Source organism: Raphanus sativus, unplaced genomic scaffold, assembly GCF_000801105.2.
Source record: "Raphanus sativus cultivar WK10039 unplaced genomic scaffold, ASM80110v3 Scaffold2734, whole genome shotgun sequence".
Classification (NCBI taxonomy): domain Eukaryota; kingdom Viridiplantae; phylum Streptophyta; class Magnoliopsida; order Brassicales; family Brassicaceae; genus Raphanus; species Raphanus sativus.
Window position 1 is genome coordinate 939 of NW_026618042.1, and position 13,179 is coordinate 14,117.

Consider the following 13,179-nt stretch of genomic DNA (forward strand, 5'->3'; position numbering starts at 1 on the left):
AAACACAACTTATGAAAACTGAGAACATATCATACATACTTGATCCTCATCAGCAACAGATCCATCGGTAGACCGTAGACCCAAGTGCAAAGAAAGATGACGCATAGATAACCCTCTGTACAGTCTTCGTCTCCTTCATTGTCTAAACCTAAAGTTAAGATATGGGAAGAAACGCTTTACCGTAACAAATTTGGATGGATCAGGAAGCCAAGGCTCAACAAGAGCCGCGGCGTGGAAAACGATCTCGCAACCGGAGCAAGCTTCCGTTAAAGAACGGTAGTCCGTTACGTCTCCGTAAGCTAGCTCGAAAGCGTCATTTACTGGAGGAAGTGAAGATACGTCGCTTGTGCGGCGGACCAAGGCGCGTACGGAGTGGCAGCGACGGAGGAGGGCGCGGCAGAGTCGTGCGCCTAAGTAACCAGAAGAGCCGGTGACCAGTATTTTCATTATTTTACTTTATTAGCTTGTGGGACAGACAGAGAGAGAGATTACTGTAGATTTTTTGCGTATATATGATTTTCTTTTAATTAGCTGTTACTAATTTCAAAAGACGCTTTTTATCCTTCCTTTCACACAGCTTTTGTTATGGTCGAGTTTAAGACAGGGGGTAAACCAGCCTTTTGCGTTAAACGAATCGTTTTTGCATTAATTACCCAACCACGTTCGCTGTTCGGTAAGACATGGGTAAAACGGTCTTTTACAGAATACTCTTTCACATGTTTTTTTAATCAGCTAGCTATGTACTTAAAGTAAACAAGTTTGTGTTAATGGATTACAGGTGTTGTAACGGCTTGAGTCATACAGAAACAACTACCCAAAAGCGTTTACTATCGTCCCTTGGGTTTCAGGTGTTGTAACGGCTTGAGCAGAACCTATTTGGACAAATAGTAAAGAGACAGCTTTGGTTATTTCATCTTGTGCTTCCATTTTTCAGAATCTTGCTAAGTTGAAGAACCGGACTAAACCAACATGCTAACATCTTTGGCCTATTGTATACGAGAATATAATATATTTTTTTTATATCAAATGTTTGTCTGCTGGTTGTGAAAGTGAATCTTTGACTTGTTATCAGGTTGTATGCGACAGAGAGATACAACAGAACATATCTCGATTAAGGGGAGCCTATAACCGGTAAATATGTTACAAAACATCAAAGTGTACTTCTGTAACGTAGAATTGAATGAACAATAGAAACAAAGCTAAAATTGGAGAGGTTTCATCATTCATCATCACACATATCTCTTTTCTAATTATAGACTTTTGAATTGTGTACCTCTCTTTACTTTACCTAAAGACCTTCTTAATCACAAATATCATTAATTCTTCTCTGCTTTCTTCATTTTTCCTCTCTATTTGATTCTTTCTTTAAACGTTTCTCTTGTAAAAGTTTTGCCTTTCTAACTTCCTCCAATGGAGGATTTGAAATTAGCAAAAGCAGTATCTCCTCCTCCAGAAGAACCTAGTGTGACATCAAACAATAGGAAGCAGTCTGAGTTGGAGCAACCCCAAGCAATGCAACAATCTCAAGACAATGAAGATTCAACTGAAAATGGGAAAGTTTACATGGATGATACTTTTTCCCCCTCCAGTTTATCAAGCAGCCAAGCAGAAGAATCACAAGACTCTTCTTCTTCTTCTAACACTACTACTCCTGTGTTTGTTTCTGAGATTGGTCTACCTCCGGTGAAGACCAAGTATAGATCCGAAGGCACAACAAGAAATGGTGTTTCTACAAGACCGCTTTCTTCTCAAAGAAGCCTTGGATCTCCAAGAACACTCGGATCATCATCACCATTAAGCAATGAGACGCCCAAAAGTTTTGATTCTTACAGTGATTCCATTGACACAACATCACCTATTGAATCTGTTAAAGAGGCTGTCTCAAAATTTGGAGGAATCACTGACTGGAAAGCACATAGAATGCAAGTAGTAGAGGTAATGTTTATGTTATGACTTGTTGTTACCTTATATTGGCCAACGCTTGTGCTCACTTTTATTTTTTTTTATTTTTTTTATTGCAGAGACGCAAGTTTGTTGAACAAGAACTCAAAAAGATTGAAGAGCAGATTCCTGAGTACAAGAAACAATCAGAGACAGTGGAGATGTCAAAACTGCAAGCAGTTGAGGAGTTAGAGAACACAAAGAGACTCATAGAGGAGCTGAAGCTTAATCTTGAAAAGGCCGAAACCGAAGAAAGACAGGCAAAGCAGGACTCTGAGCTTGCAAAGCTGAGAGTTGAGGAGATGGAGCAAGGAGTTGCTGGTGAAGCTAGCGTTGCATCTAAAGCACAGCTTGAAGTGGCTCAAGCCAGACACACAACTGCCATTTCAGAACTGGAATCTGTCAAGGAAGAGATACAAACTATGCAGAAGGAGCATGATGATTTGGTGAAAGAGAAAGATATGGCTGTGAAGGAAGCAGAGGAAGCGGTTTTGGCTTCTAAAGAAGTTGAGAAGAGAGTTGAAGAGCTGACTATAGAGCTGATAGCTACAAAGGAGTCGTTGGAATGCGCACATTCTTCTCATCTGGAAGCGGAGGAACATAAGAGCGAAGCAGCCGTGTTGCGTGATCAGGAAACTCAAACAGCTGTTGCTTCTGCAAAGAAGGAGCTAGAAGGAGTCTACATGAATATAGAGAAGGCAGCATCTGAAGTGAAACGCTTGAAGTTAGCATCATCATCCTTGAGAGTGGAACTCGAGAAAGAGAAGTCAGCGCTTGACTCAGTTAAACAAAGAGAAGGGATGGCTTCATCATCGGTAGCATCACTAGAAGCTGAGATAGACATGACTAGATTCGAGATAGCTCTCGTTGAGTCCAAGGAAAAGGAAGTTAGAGAGGAGATGGTGGAGCTACCAAAGCAGCTGCAGCAAGCAGCTAAAGAGGCTGATGAAGCGAAATCATTAGCTGAACTCGCTCGTGAAGAGCTGAGGAAGTCTCGAGAAGAAGCAGAGCGAGCAAAGGCTGGAGCAAGTGCAATGGAAGGGAGATTACTCGCAGCTCAGAAAGAAATTGAGTCTGTTAAGGCTTCAGAGAGATTGGCATTAGCTGCTATCAAGGCATTGCAGGAGAGTGAGTCTGATTCGAAGGAAAATGATGTTGATTCTCCGAGAAGCGTGACGCTCACGTTAGAGGAGTACTATGAGCTTAGCAAGCGTGGTCATGAGGTAGAAGAAAGGGTTGCAGCAGCGGTTTGTGAGATTGAGGAAGCTAAAGAAAGAGAGAAGATAAGCTTGGAGAAATTGGAAGAAGTTAACAGAGAGATGGTTCTGAGAAAGGAAAGACTTGGAGAAGTAACTGAGAAGGCTGAGAAGGCTAAAGAAGGGAAGTTAGGTGTAGAACAAGAGCTGAGAAAATGGAGGGAAGAACATAAAGTAAAGAGAGAGAATGAAGTTAAGATAGAGAAGAGTCATGAAAGAAGCTTACAAGTGTCAAAGGAGAAAGAAAATGAGTCTAATAGAACTGATACAAATCCAATCCCACCTGAGATTCCTGTAAAGAAAAAGAAGAAATTCTTCCCAAGATTTTTTATGTTCTTGATGAGGAAGAAGAAGAAGTCACCTAAATGAGTTTGATATGAGGAAGAAATTGATTATGTAAAAAACTATATAAATGTTTTTACTAATACTACTATAAAAGAAATCCTCAGTTTTAGATAAACTTTCTTCATGTTACATCTTTCATTTCAACATAGCTTCTTTCTTTCAAGTGAAAACTAAAATATGACCAAGTTAAAAGTCAGTCACACCAAAGTAGTTTTGTTTTGCCAGCCTTGTCGGTGAAAAGGGTACAAATAACAGTCAGATAAGTAACAGTTGTACCAACTATATACTTCCCATTAAAAGTAGCATCCACATGAGTTACAGTTGCACCAAGTCCAGGGAAAGCCGTCTTTGCCTGCCTCATTGTGTTGCTTGAGTACATTCTAATATTCCCAAGAGAACCAACAACAATTGAGAGCCATCACCAGGCATTGGGGGCATTCGCAGTAGCAAGATCCTGAACCATCCCATACCAGTCGCACATGTCCCACCTTCAAAGCCTATTGTTATCCAGCCTATTGATGATATTGATCACCTTCCTTTACCATCAATAGTAATGTCACTCATAAGAGATATCCACTCCATCTTTCTCAAACACTCTGAAACAATACCTTCCTGGTTTCAATGTCAAGCTGATGGATTCCTCGTGAATGAGGCATTTGGCTCATGGGACTCATAAGCAACATGTTAGTAGTCTCAAGTGTCATGAGAAGAGCCCTACCATAACCAGCCTCAAAGTTAACACACACCCTCCTGCTTTATGTTCTTGAAAACCTGAATACAAGGAAGCTACTATGTCCTCACTTGTTTTCAGAATAAAAAATCTTTGGGCTAATAAGAAGACCGAGAAAAAACAAATTTATATAGTGAAATAAAATAAAATAATAGTCTAACCCTTTTGAATAGGTAGTTAATTAAATATTAGAAAATAAATCATAATACGTTGACTCCATTTGCTAATACATGTGTAACTGAGTGATACACCGTAAACCTCTTCTCACACACGCGTCTGAAACCTTTAGAGTTTAGATCCCCATTGAAGCCTCTCTGCAAGGGATCCCAACAACGCGTTTAGGGTTTCTCAGGTGGAGGAGAAACCTCTCTCTCGATCTAATCTCCCTCTCGTTGTAAGTGTCTGCAATCTCTATGCTTCTTATCTCCTCGATCGGAGAAACAAACTCCTCGAAATCGATTCATCGGAATGCGAAATTGAGTTCCTTTAGGGTTTATTAATGAAGAAATAGCCACGTAAATCTCATAAAGCTTGAAGCTTTGGTTGTTCTATCTTTTGTAGGTTCAACATTATCTCAAGCACGAGGCTTTGGTGTTATATATTATAATCAAAAAGGAACTCTCTTTTTCCTGATCATCATGGACATGGACATGGACACTCTTTTGCATCTGTTAGAGCCTGCTCCAGCCACTCTGATTCTGACAGCTGTCACCGTGACGTTTGCGTCTGCTTTCCGTGCGCTCAACTACGGCAAAGAGATGGAAAGGAACCGTGACTTCTCCCAAGCTTCCATCACGCTAGACACCTCTCAGGCGTTAATGATCCCAGTCATGAGCTCCTGCAGTCTGCTTCTCATGTTCTATCTCTTCTCCTCCGTTTCTCAGCTCCTCACCGCCTTCACAGCCGTTGCCTCCGTCTCCTCTCTCTTCTTTTGGCTATCGCCTTATGCGCTGTACCTCAAGTCTCAGCTCGGTCTCTCTGATCCTTTCCTCTCGCGCTGCTGCTCCAAGTCTTTCACGAGGATGCAAGGGTTGCTGCTGGTGGGTTGTGTCGTGACTGTCGTGGCGTGGCTTGTCTCTGGTCATTGGGTGTTGAACAATCTGCTTGGGATCTCTATCTGTATTGCCTTCGTTAGCCATGTTCGTCTTCCTAACATCAAAACGTGTGCTATGCTCCTCGTGTGTCTCTTTGTTTATGACATCTTCTGGGTTTTCTTCTCTGAGAGGTTCTTTGGTGCTAACGTTATGGTCTCCGTGGCTACTCAAAAAGCGTCTAACCCGGTTCATACGGTAGCCAACAGTTTGAATCTCCCTGGACTGCAGCTGATCACAAAGAAACTGGAACTGCCGGTTAAGATAGTGTTTCCGAGGAACTTATTGGGCGGTGTGGTGCCTGGTGTGAGTGCCTCGGAGTTCATGATGCTTGGTCTTGGTGACATGGTAACAGATCAAAACCCTTTTGGTTTCTTTCTTCCCATGTGTCCCTCCACTAGATTTGTATAACGTGTTTAACTGTTCTGTTCTGTTTGTTTCAGGCTATTCCTGCGATGCTTTTGGCTTTGGTTCTCTGCTTTGACTATCGGAAAAGTAGAGATGTGGTGAATCTTTTTGATCTAAAATCATCCAAGGGACACAAATACATATGGTATGCACTTCCTGGATACGCCATTGGCTTGGTCTCGGCTCTAGCTGCAGGTGTCTTGACCCACTCACCTCAGCCTGCTCTACTTTATCTGGTACTTGAACCGAAATTTTGTTGATATGAATTTTTCTTGTACTATACAATAAGTCATGGTTTTATGAATTTTTCCTGAATAGTGTGACGTATATGTGAGATTATGATGTTTAAACTCGGTTTCAAATATAGGTACCATCTACATTAGGACCGGTGATCTTCATGTCATGGCGTAGAAAGGATCTTGCGGAGCTGTGGGATGGTCCAGCATTATCCAATCCCACTGAGAAATCTCATGAAGTAGAGATCTGAGTTTATATAAATCAAAACATTGCTCAGCAACATTTAAAAAGAAACACAGAGACGTTTAGTAGAACGATAACAGATCAGGTGTTCTTGTATTCTCATGTAAAAAGAAAAAAATAACACAAGTATTATATCTCGTTTTATTGCATTATATACATTACATGATGCAACCAAAATTTTCAAGGAATTATATAGATAAGTTCAATGAAGAAAAAATATACATTTAAGTTCTAGTTTCTAAGTGTGTAAACCTAAGTGTATAACGTTTTATTGGGACAAATCATATTGAATTAAAAAAAAACTATCGTTTATTTAAAACTAAGCAAAATTCCATGTGTTTATATATTCAAACTTTGTATTATAATCAGTGGCCTTTCCTTGTCATCCTACATATACTAATTGAGGAGACACAATGGCCAAAGCTAACCAAAACAATGAGGAAATTCGATAAAGAAATACACATTTACAATGTAGACCCAACTCTATGTAGAAGTGTACATTAAGTCAAACATATTGTCCAGATTTAACAAAAAGAATAAAAACATTTCTTGGATCATATGTTCTTGTTGTCCTTACAGGATAATGAAGTGGAACAATGTAGCACTACAAAGTTCCGCGTCGAAAGCACTCAGTTACAAAGTGAAAATCGTCATGCGATTACATTAAAAATAGCAAACTCTCTTGTCCATTTCTATGGGATGTCTCGCTAGCTAATGGAAGCCAGCTACATGTCTCGCTTTCTCGTTTGACTTTTGTTTCTTGAACTTCACTTCAATCATACATGCATCTAAGTTTTGGATATATTAATAACTAGTGGCTAATCAAACCGCCCCCTTATCTTACTCAGCACTGATTGATATAGTCAAACTAGTTTTCGACATTTTATAACCAAAAACAAGTTCGAGATTGGTTCCTTGTAAATAGCTATAATATTTTATGAGAACACCGCCCACATTTCTAGAAGATCAACATCAAACCTAGGAAAATTCACTAATGCCCAATTAATTCTGTGTCAATATCCCATAAAACTTTAACACCAGAACTAAGATTTTTTGCTGAAGACATTTGGTATAATCATATTAAAGAAACAATGAGTCAGTCTAATCTTTGTTTGGCTCTCGTTTGTTTTAAACTAGATGGTTGGTCCGCTCATGCAGGCTTAATAATCTTATAAATATTTATTGATACATAAATTATTATTTCAATAATTATCATGATAAATTATGTTTATACTCTTAAACTTTTAAATTAGCGATATATATCTATAATTAAGTTTCTCATTACAATATATATATCTATGACTATTATTGAAATTAATTTTTAATATTTATGATTAAAAATATTATTTTCAGATAACAACATAATATATATTAGAACTGTTTTATTTATTATTGGCCAAAATTGTATTATATTAATTTACGTTCAATTATCTAATCTAATAGATAAACATAAAATTATTAAAATAAATTTTTAATTATAGTACATATTATATATAACTATTTATTATATACATGATCATATTATCTCTATTCATGTTAATTAATACACATGCATTTGTCACTAAATTAAATTTTTATAAAACCAAACATAGGTTAAACCATTATTTGATGTCGGCTCCTAATTGCTCTATCTAACGGGTTTCTAGGTGTTTCGTCTGCTCATGGGAACAATTTTTTTTTTATAATTATTTATTAATATATGCATTACTAATGAAAATATTATAGTTATAAATCATAATTTTTTTTCATTTGAAAATTCTTATGTATTATAATTTTTAAAAATGGTTCATTCATTATATTCATTGTTAATAAATAAATCTTAAACATCACTTAATATTTTTTTGATTATATGTGTCTTCTTTAGAATTTTGAACTTTTTATTAAAAGTTTTTTCGGATTACAACACAAAACATATATATAATTATATAAATTATCTTTTATTTAAAATCTATATTTTAAGATTTTGAATAACTCTTACTATTATTAGTTTTAAATTCGTTTTATTTTTTTAGCTAATATAATTTTTTATTCATTAAGGGTACAATCGATATTAACCAGTCTAACTTTTAACGTGAGAGTTACGTTGCGGAAAATCACTTCGAAAATAATAGTATAGATTCTCAAATCACCATGTTAAAAGTTTTGTGTTGCCGTTGACTTCTTAAATCACCATGTTTATAAGTTGTAATTATTTTTGGCATCAAACACTCTAATTTTGTTCATTAAGCTCTTTTGCAATATTAATTATATATTATCTGATCTGAAGTGAAATACACATTCATCTTACAATACCTACACAAGTTTCGTTTAAAAATAATATAACTTGTTGGTATTATAGTAAGAAATGGTCTTATGTGGACAAAGCGGTTTGAAGTTTTTGGCAAAGTAAAGAAATGGTCGTATGAGTCAACACAACGTGCCACTTTCCATGCAATAACATGCAAATTAGGTCAGCCATTAAGAATAAAATAAGTTGAATTTTCACTGTGATAAGATAAAACGGGACGGCGCAATAGAGCACTATCCCATCATGGGACCAATACACAATTATACAATTTGGGTTTACACGGTTCATGTTCTAACCACTCCAATATCATGAGGCGTGTATAAGTGCGAGACTCCATGCTATATATATAAGCGATAAGTGATCATACGAAAACACAAGACAAAAGCTTTAAAACAGAATATATACATCGCTTGGTGGGATCATTTAAGATAAAAGTAATAATAAAAGATGGTTAGGGCAAATTTGTTGAGCGTGATTATGCTGATGCATGTAATTATTGGTCTTCCTTATAACGTGAAGGGGTTGAGTATGGGTTACTACTTGATGAGCTGTCCTGCCGCAGAACAGATTGTGACAAATACTGTTAACAATGCTCTTCAAGCCGATCCCACTTTGGCCGCAGGTCTTATCCGCATGCTCTTCCACGACTGTTTCATTGAGGTAGTGTTTTCTCTTAAGTCTCCATATTAAAATTGTATTAACGTGCATAGAAAAACCAAAAATGCACTGAGCTACTGGTTTAGCACAAGAAGTTAGTTCCATTGTGAGTATAATTCTACTTGGGAAAGATGTTTTATGCTCTCATAAAGTAGAAGATCTTAAAATAAGTTTTGAAAATCTAAGTTGTTCTTTTTAATTGTTCTATTAAGGGATGTGATGCGTCGATTCTGCTAGACTCAACAAAAGACAACACTGCAGAAAAGGATTCACCTGCGAATCTGAGTCTACGTGGCTACGAGATCATAGACGATGCAAAAAAGAAAATTGAGGCTAGATGTCCAGGAGTTGTATCTTGCGCAGATATTATTGCAATGGCTGCTAGAGATGCTGTCTTTTCAGTAAGCTGATCATTTGTGATTATACTATATATTATGATGATGATGGTTTTATACTTGAATATAATTTGTAATTGGCTTGTTAATTTTAGGCTAATGGTCCATATTATCAAATACCAAAAGGAAGATTTGATGGCAAAAGATCAAAGATAGAAGATACAAGAAATCTCCCTTCACCATTTCTCAATGCCTCTCAACTCATCCAGACTTTTGGCCAACGTGGCTTCACTCCACAAGATGTTGTTGCTCTCTCAGGTAAGTTGTTTATTTACAAACACTCTTTGATTCCTTTCTTGTGTACATCTATTTCAAATTATTAAAATATCAATTTGTTAGAACAAAAAAAAATTGTTTTACTGATTTAATAGTTACTCTTTATTCTATTTAAATTTACTTTAATTTTTGCTACTACTCCCTCCGTTTCTTAAAGAATGTCGTTGTGACATTTTTCATCCAGATTAAGAAAGTTGTTGAAATATATGTAAGTTGTAATTAATTATACCTCTTTGACCAATAGTATTTTAGATAAATAAAATTATTTATAAAATCAATGCAGTTTGCAATTAATTTTCAGCTGAAAGTTAATATAATTTACATTGAAATTGTAAAGTGACACTCTTTATGTAACAAGAAAATGAGCTCAGAGTGACACTTATTATGAAACAGAGGGAGTATTAAATTAGTTCATTGGAAAATGTAATTTGTGTAACATATAGTATAACATTATTTCATGGGTTCTAACTTTTTTTTTGAAACTAATAAACAATATGGGTTCTAACTTTATCTGTGGACTATGTATAATAGGAGCACATACTCTTGGAGTAGCACGATGCTCATCCTTCAAAGCCAGACTTACCACACCAGATTCTTCAATGGACTCTTCCTTTGTAAACACTCTCACTAAAACTTGTAGTGCCGGTGACAATGCAGAGCAACCATTTGATGCCACGCGCAACAACTTCGACAATGCCTATTTCAATGCCCTTCAGAGAAAATCAGGAGTGCTTTTTTCAGACCAAACCTTATCCAACACTCCGGCGACCAGGAATATTGTTAATGGCTATGCCTTTAACCAAGCTAAGTTTTTCTTTGACTTCCAAATGGCCATGCAAAAGATGAGCAATCTTGATGTTAAACTTGGCTCTCAAGGTGAAGTCCGTAAAAATTGTCGCATTCTTAACTAAGCATATGCCAAATGTATTTAGTATGATATTTGTATCAGTACTCCTACCTTTAGTTATGTCTCTACTCTCGTCATATGATTCATCATGAATCTCTTCTGCTACCATATATAAATATGGTGTTTGTAATATGTAATTGTCCACTTGTTGTTTGTGGGTTTTAGAATAATATATCTATAAAATATGGTCGAGACTTTATTGTATACCATGTCTTTTACAAATATGATCTTTGTCTCTATTATAGGGCCAAGAACTATAAATCCCAAGACAGCCAAAAATGTCAAACAATTTATAAACCTGTAACATGTACAGTTGATGAGATACAAAATGTGAATCACGTGACAACAATCCTCAAGAAGTAACTACTAAAGTCATGTTTTAGGTTTTTAGCCTTCAACAACATTCAAATCTCTTTCATATAAAGATTACAAACCCAATCTGAATCCTCCTGCCTGTACCAACTTAAGAACCGTAACATGGAGCAGCAGAAACTAAAACCCTCAATAAATACAGAAGAAGTACAAAAAATAAAGACAAGAGAAAGCATTCAGTGTAACGAATCTTATTATCTTGGACCAGAGGGGTATTCATTTTCAATGTGGGAAGTAGAATCACCTATAAGCCAACCAGTGTTCGGTTGGTTATAGTTTTGGTAGTTGAAATCTTGTCTGAACATTTCCTCCTTTTGCCACTCTTCCCATCTCTCAGCTAAACCATCTCCTTCAAGCATTCTCACGACTTCAGACATTTTGGGTCTTTCCATCGGTGAACTCTGTGTGCAGAGCAGAGCCACTTGGATTAGCTTCTCCACTTCCTCGTCTATGTAGTTACCCTGAAGATCAACATCTACTAGCGCTTCCAGTTTCTTCTCTTTCAACAACCCTTTCACCTGTTGAATGGTACCAAAACAAACACACATAACTAACACAACATAAAAGGAACACCAGATCATGAACTATGCAAATGGGTAACAAGTATATACCCAGTCTAGTAACATGACATCATCGTCATTGGCAAGGCGAGCAAGATCAAAAGCCCTTTGTCCAGTAATAAGCTCAAGAAGCATGACGCCATAACCAAACACATCGGTTTTCTCAGATGATTTTCCCGTAGAGAGGTACTCAGGGGCTATGTGACCGATCGTACCACGCACTGCAGTTGTCACATGTGTGTCTTTGTAGTCCATGAGCTTTGCTAGCCCAAAATCTCCAACCACGGCTTCAAAGTCTTCGTCCAACAATATATTAGCAGCTTTCACATCTCGATGAATGATCTTTGGGTCACAATGATCATGTAAATATGCAAGCCCCCTTGCTGATCCCAACGCAATACCCTGTCTCTTTGGCCAATCAAGTGGTGGCTGTGACTCCGGACGTTCTAAGAAGAAGATAAGATATAACCTTACTCACAGATCAACACTCGAAGGCCAAGGAATAAGACTACGAGATAAGAGATACCTCTTAAACAGGAGGCAACACTTCCATTAGCCATGTAGGGATACACAAGCAATCTCTCTGTGGGAGTCATGCAAAAGCCACGAAGCCGAAGCAAGTTTCTATGAACCGCCATACTGATCATCTCAACTTCGGTCTGGAACTGCAGTTCTCCACCTTGGGTGCGCTCCTCTTTGAGTCTTTTAACCGCCACTAAAGTACCATCAGCTAACCGTCCTTTATAGACTTTACCGAAACCACCTCTACCCAATATGTTCTTGTTGCTAAAGTTATCCGAAGCAACTTGTAGTTCACGCAATGAAAACCTCTTGAGTTGTCCCAAATGAACCTCTGGGTCCTCTTCAGCTGCAACAAAACAAACATTCAGCCAGAGAAGTGTCAAGGAGAAAACAGGCAAACGGAGGTTTCGCGGACCTGGTACATCAAAGAAGTGTTCCTGTGGTTTTTTCCTTCTCCACAAAGCAAGTGCAATGGCAGGAACAGCAAATAGAAGTGCAGCACCTGCGGCAACTCCTCCAGCAATTGCTCCAGTAATTCTATTACTCCCTCCAGCTGACGGCGTTGTAGGAGAGAGGGGAGGCGGCGGAGATGCAGGAAGGGGAGTCAATTTGGTGTTGGCAAAACTGCAGAAAACTTTCAAACAGTTAATCGATCATTCTGCCATGTCCACAATAGTTCAAGGTAGGAGACAGAAGCAAAACCTGATAGGTGTGAAAAGTGAAAAGGAACCATTAACAGGAATATCTCCAGTGAGAGGATTGTTTGAGAGATCCCTGCATTTCAAAGATGATATCATTTTCTGGCCAAACAATAATCAGAAAAGAATTCAAAGGAGACTTACAGAACTTGAAGAGACGAGACAGCAGTCAAAGACCTAGGAATCTCTCCAGATAAGCTATTGTTATTAAGACGCCTAAACACCAATAGCAAAAGACCATCACATGAATGCTT

The 13,179-nt window shown here is 37.6% G+C and overlaps 4 protein-coding genes across 4 annotated transcripts; 3 read left to right on the forward strand and 1 right to left on the reverse strand.

Moving 5' to 3' along the window:
* The first annotated feature begins 1,392 nt into the window (after positions 1-1,392).
* LOC130505957 (protein WEAK CHLOROPLAST MOVEMENT UNDER BLUE LIGHT-like 1) lies at positions 1,393-3,566 on the forward strand. Its single transcript, XM_057000564.1, has 2 exons — positions 1,393-1,935; positions 2,022-3,566. The coding sequence occupies exons 1-2, from the start codon at positions 1,411-1,413 to the stop codon at positions 3,564-3,566; spliced, it is 2,070 nt and encodes a 689-aa protein (XP_056856544.1). The 5' UTR covers positions 1,393-1,410.
* A 937-nt stretch (positions 3,567-4,503) lies between these two features.
* On the forward strand, positions 4,504-6,412 carry LOC130505956 (signal peptide peptidase-like 1). The gene is made up of 4 exons (XM_057000563.1): positions 4,504-4,666; positions 4,834-5,711; positions 5,807-6,007; positions 6,139-6,412. The coding sequence occupies exons 2-4, from the start codon at positions 4,911-4,913 to the stop codon at positions 6,256-6,258; spliced, it is 1,122 nt and encodes a 373-aa protein (XP_056856543.1). The 5' UTR covers positions 4,504-4,666; positions 4,834-4,910; the 3' UTR covers positions 6,259-6,412.
* Positions 6,413-8,910: 2,498 nt separating this feature from the next.
* Positions 8,911-10,977, forward strand: LOC130505959 (peroxidase 47). Its single transcript, XM_057000566.1, has 4 exons — positions 8,911-9,198; positions 9,408-9,596; positions 9,686-9,848; positions 10,398-10,977. Exons 1-4 carry the CDS (start codon positions 8,986-8,988, stop codon positions 10,775-10,777), a joined length of 945 nt encoding a protein of 314 aa, XP_056856546.1. The 5' UTR covers positions 8,911-8,985; the 3' UTR covers positions 10,778-10,977.
* A 156-nt stretch (positions 10,978-11,133) lies between these two features.
* Positions 11,134-13,141, reverse strand: LOC130505958 (BRASSINOSTEROID INSENSITIVE 1-associated receptor kinase 1-like; the record flags this gene model as incomplete). The annotated part of the gene is given in 6 exon segments (XM_057000565.1): positions 11,134-11,663; positions 11,757-12,151; positions 12,232-12,573; positions 12,643-12,851; positions 12,930-13,001; positions 13,070-13,141. Coding segments are annotated over 6 exon segments (1,414 nt in total), but the record flags the coding sequence as incomplete, so codon positions are not given.
* Positions 13,142-13,179: the final 38 nt, after the last annotated feature.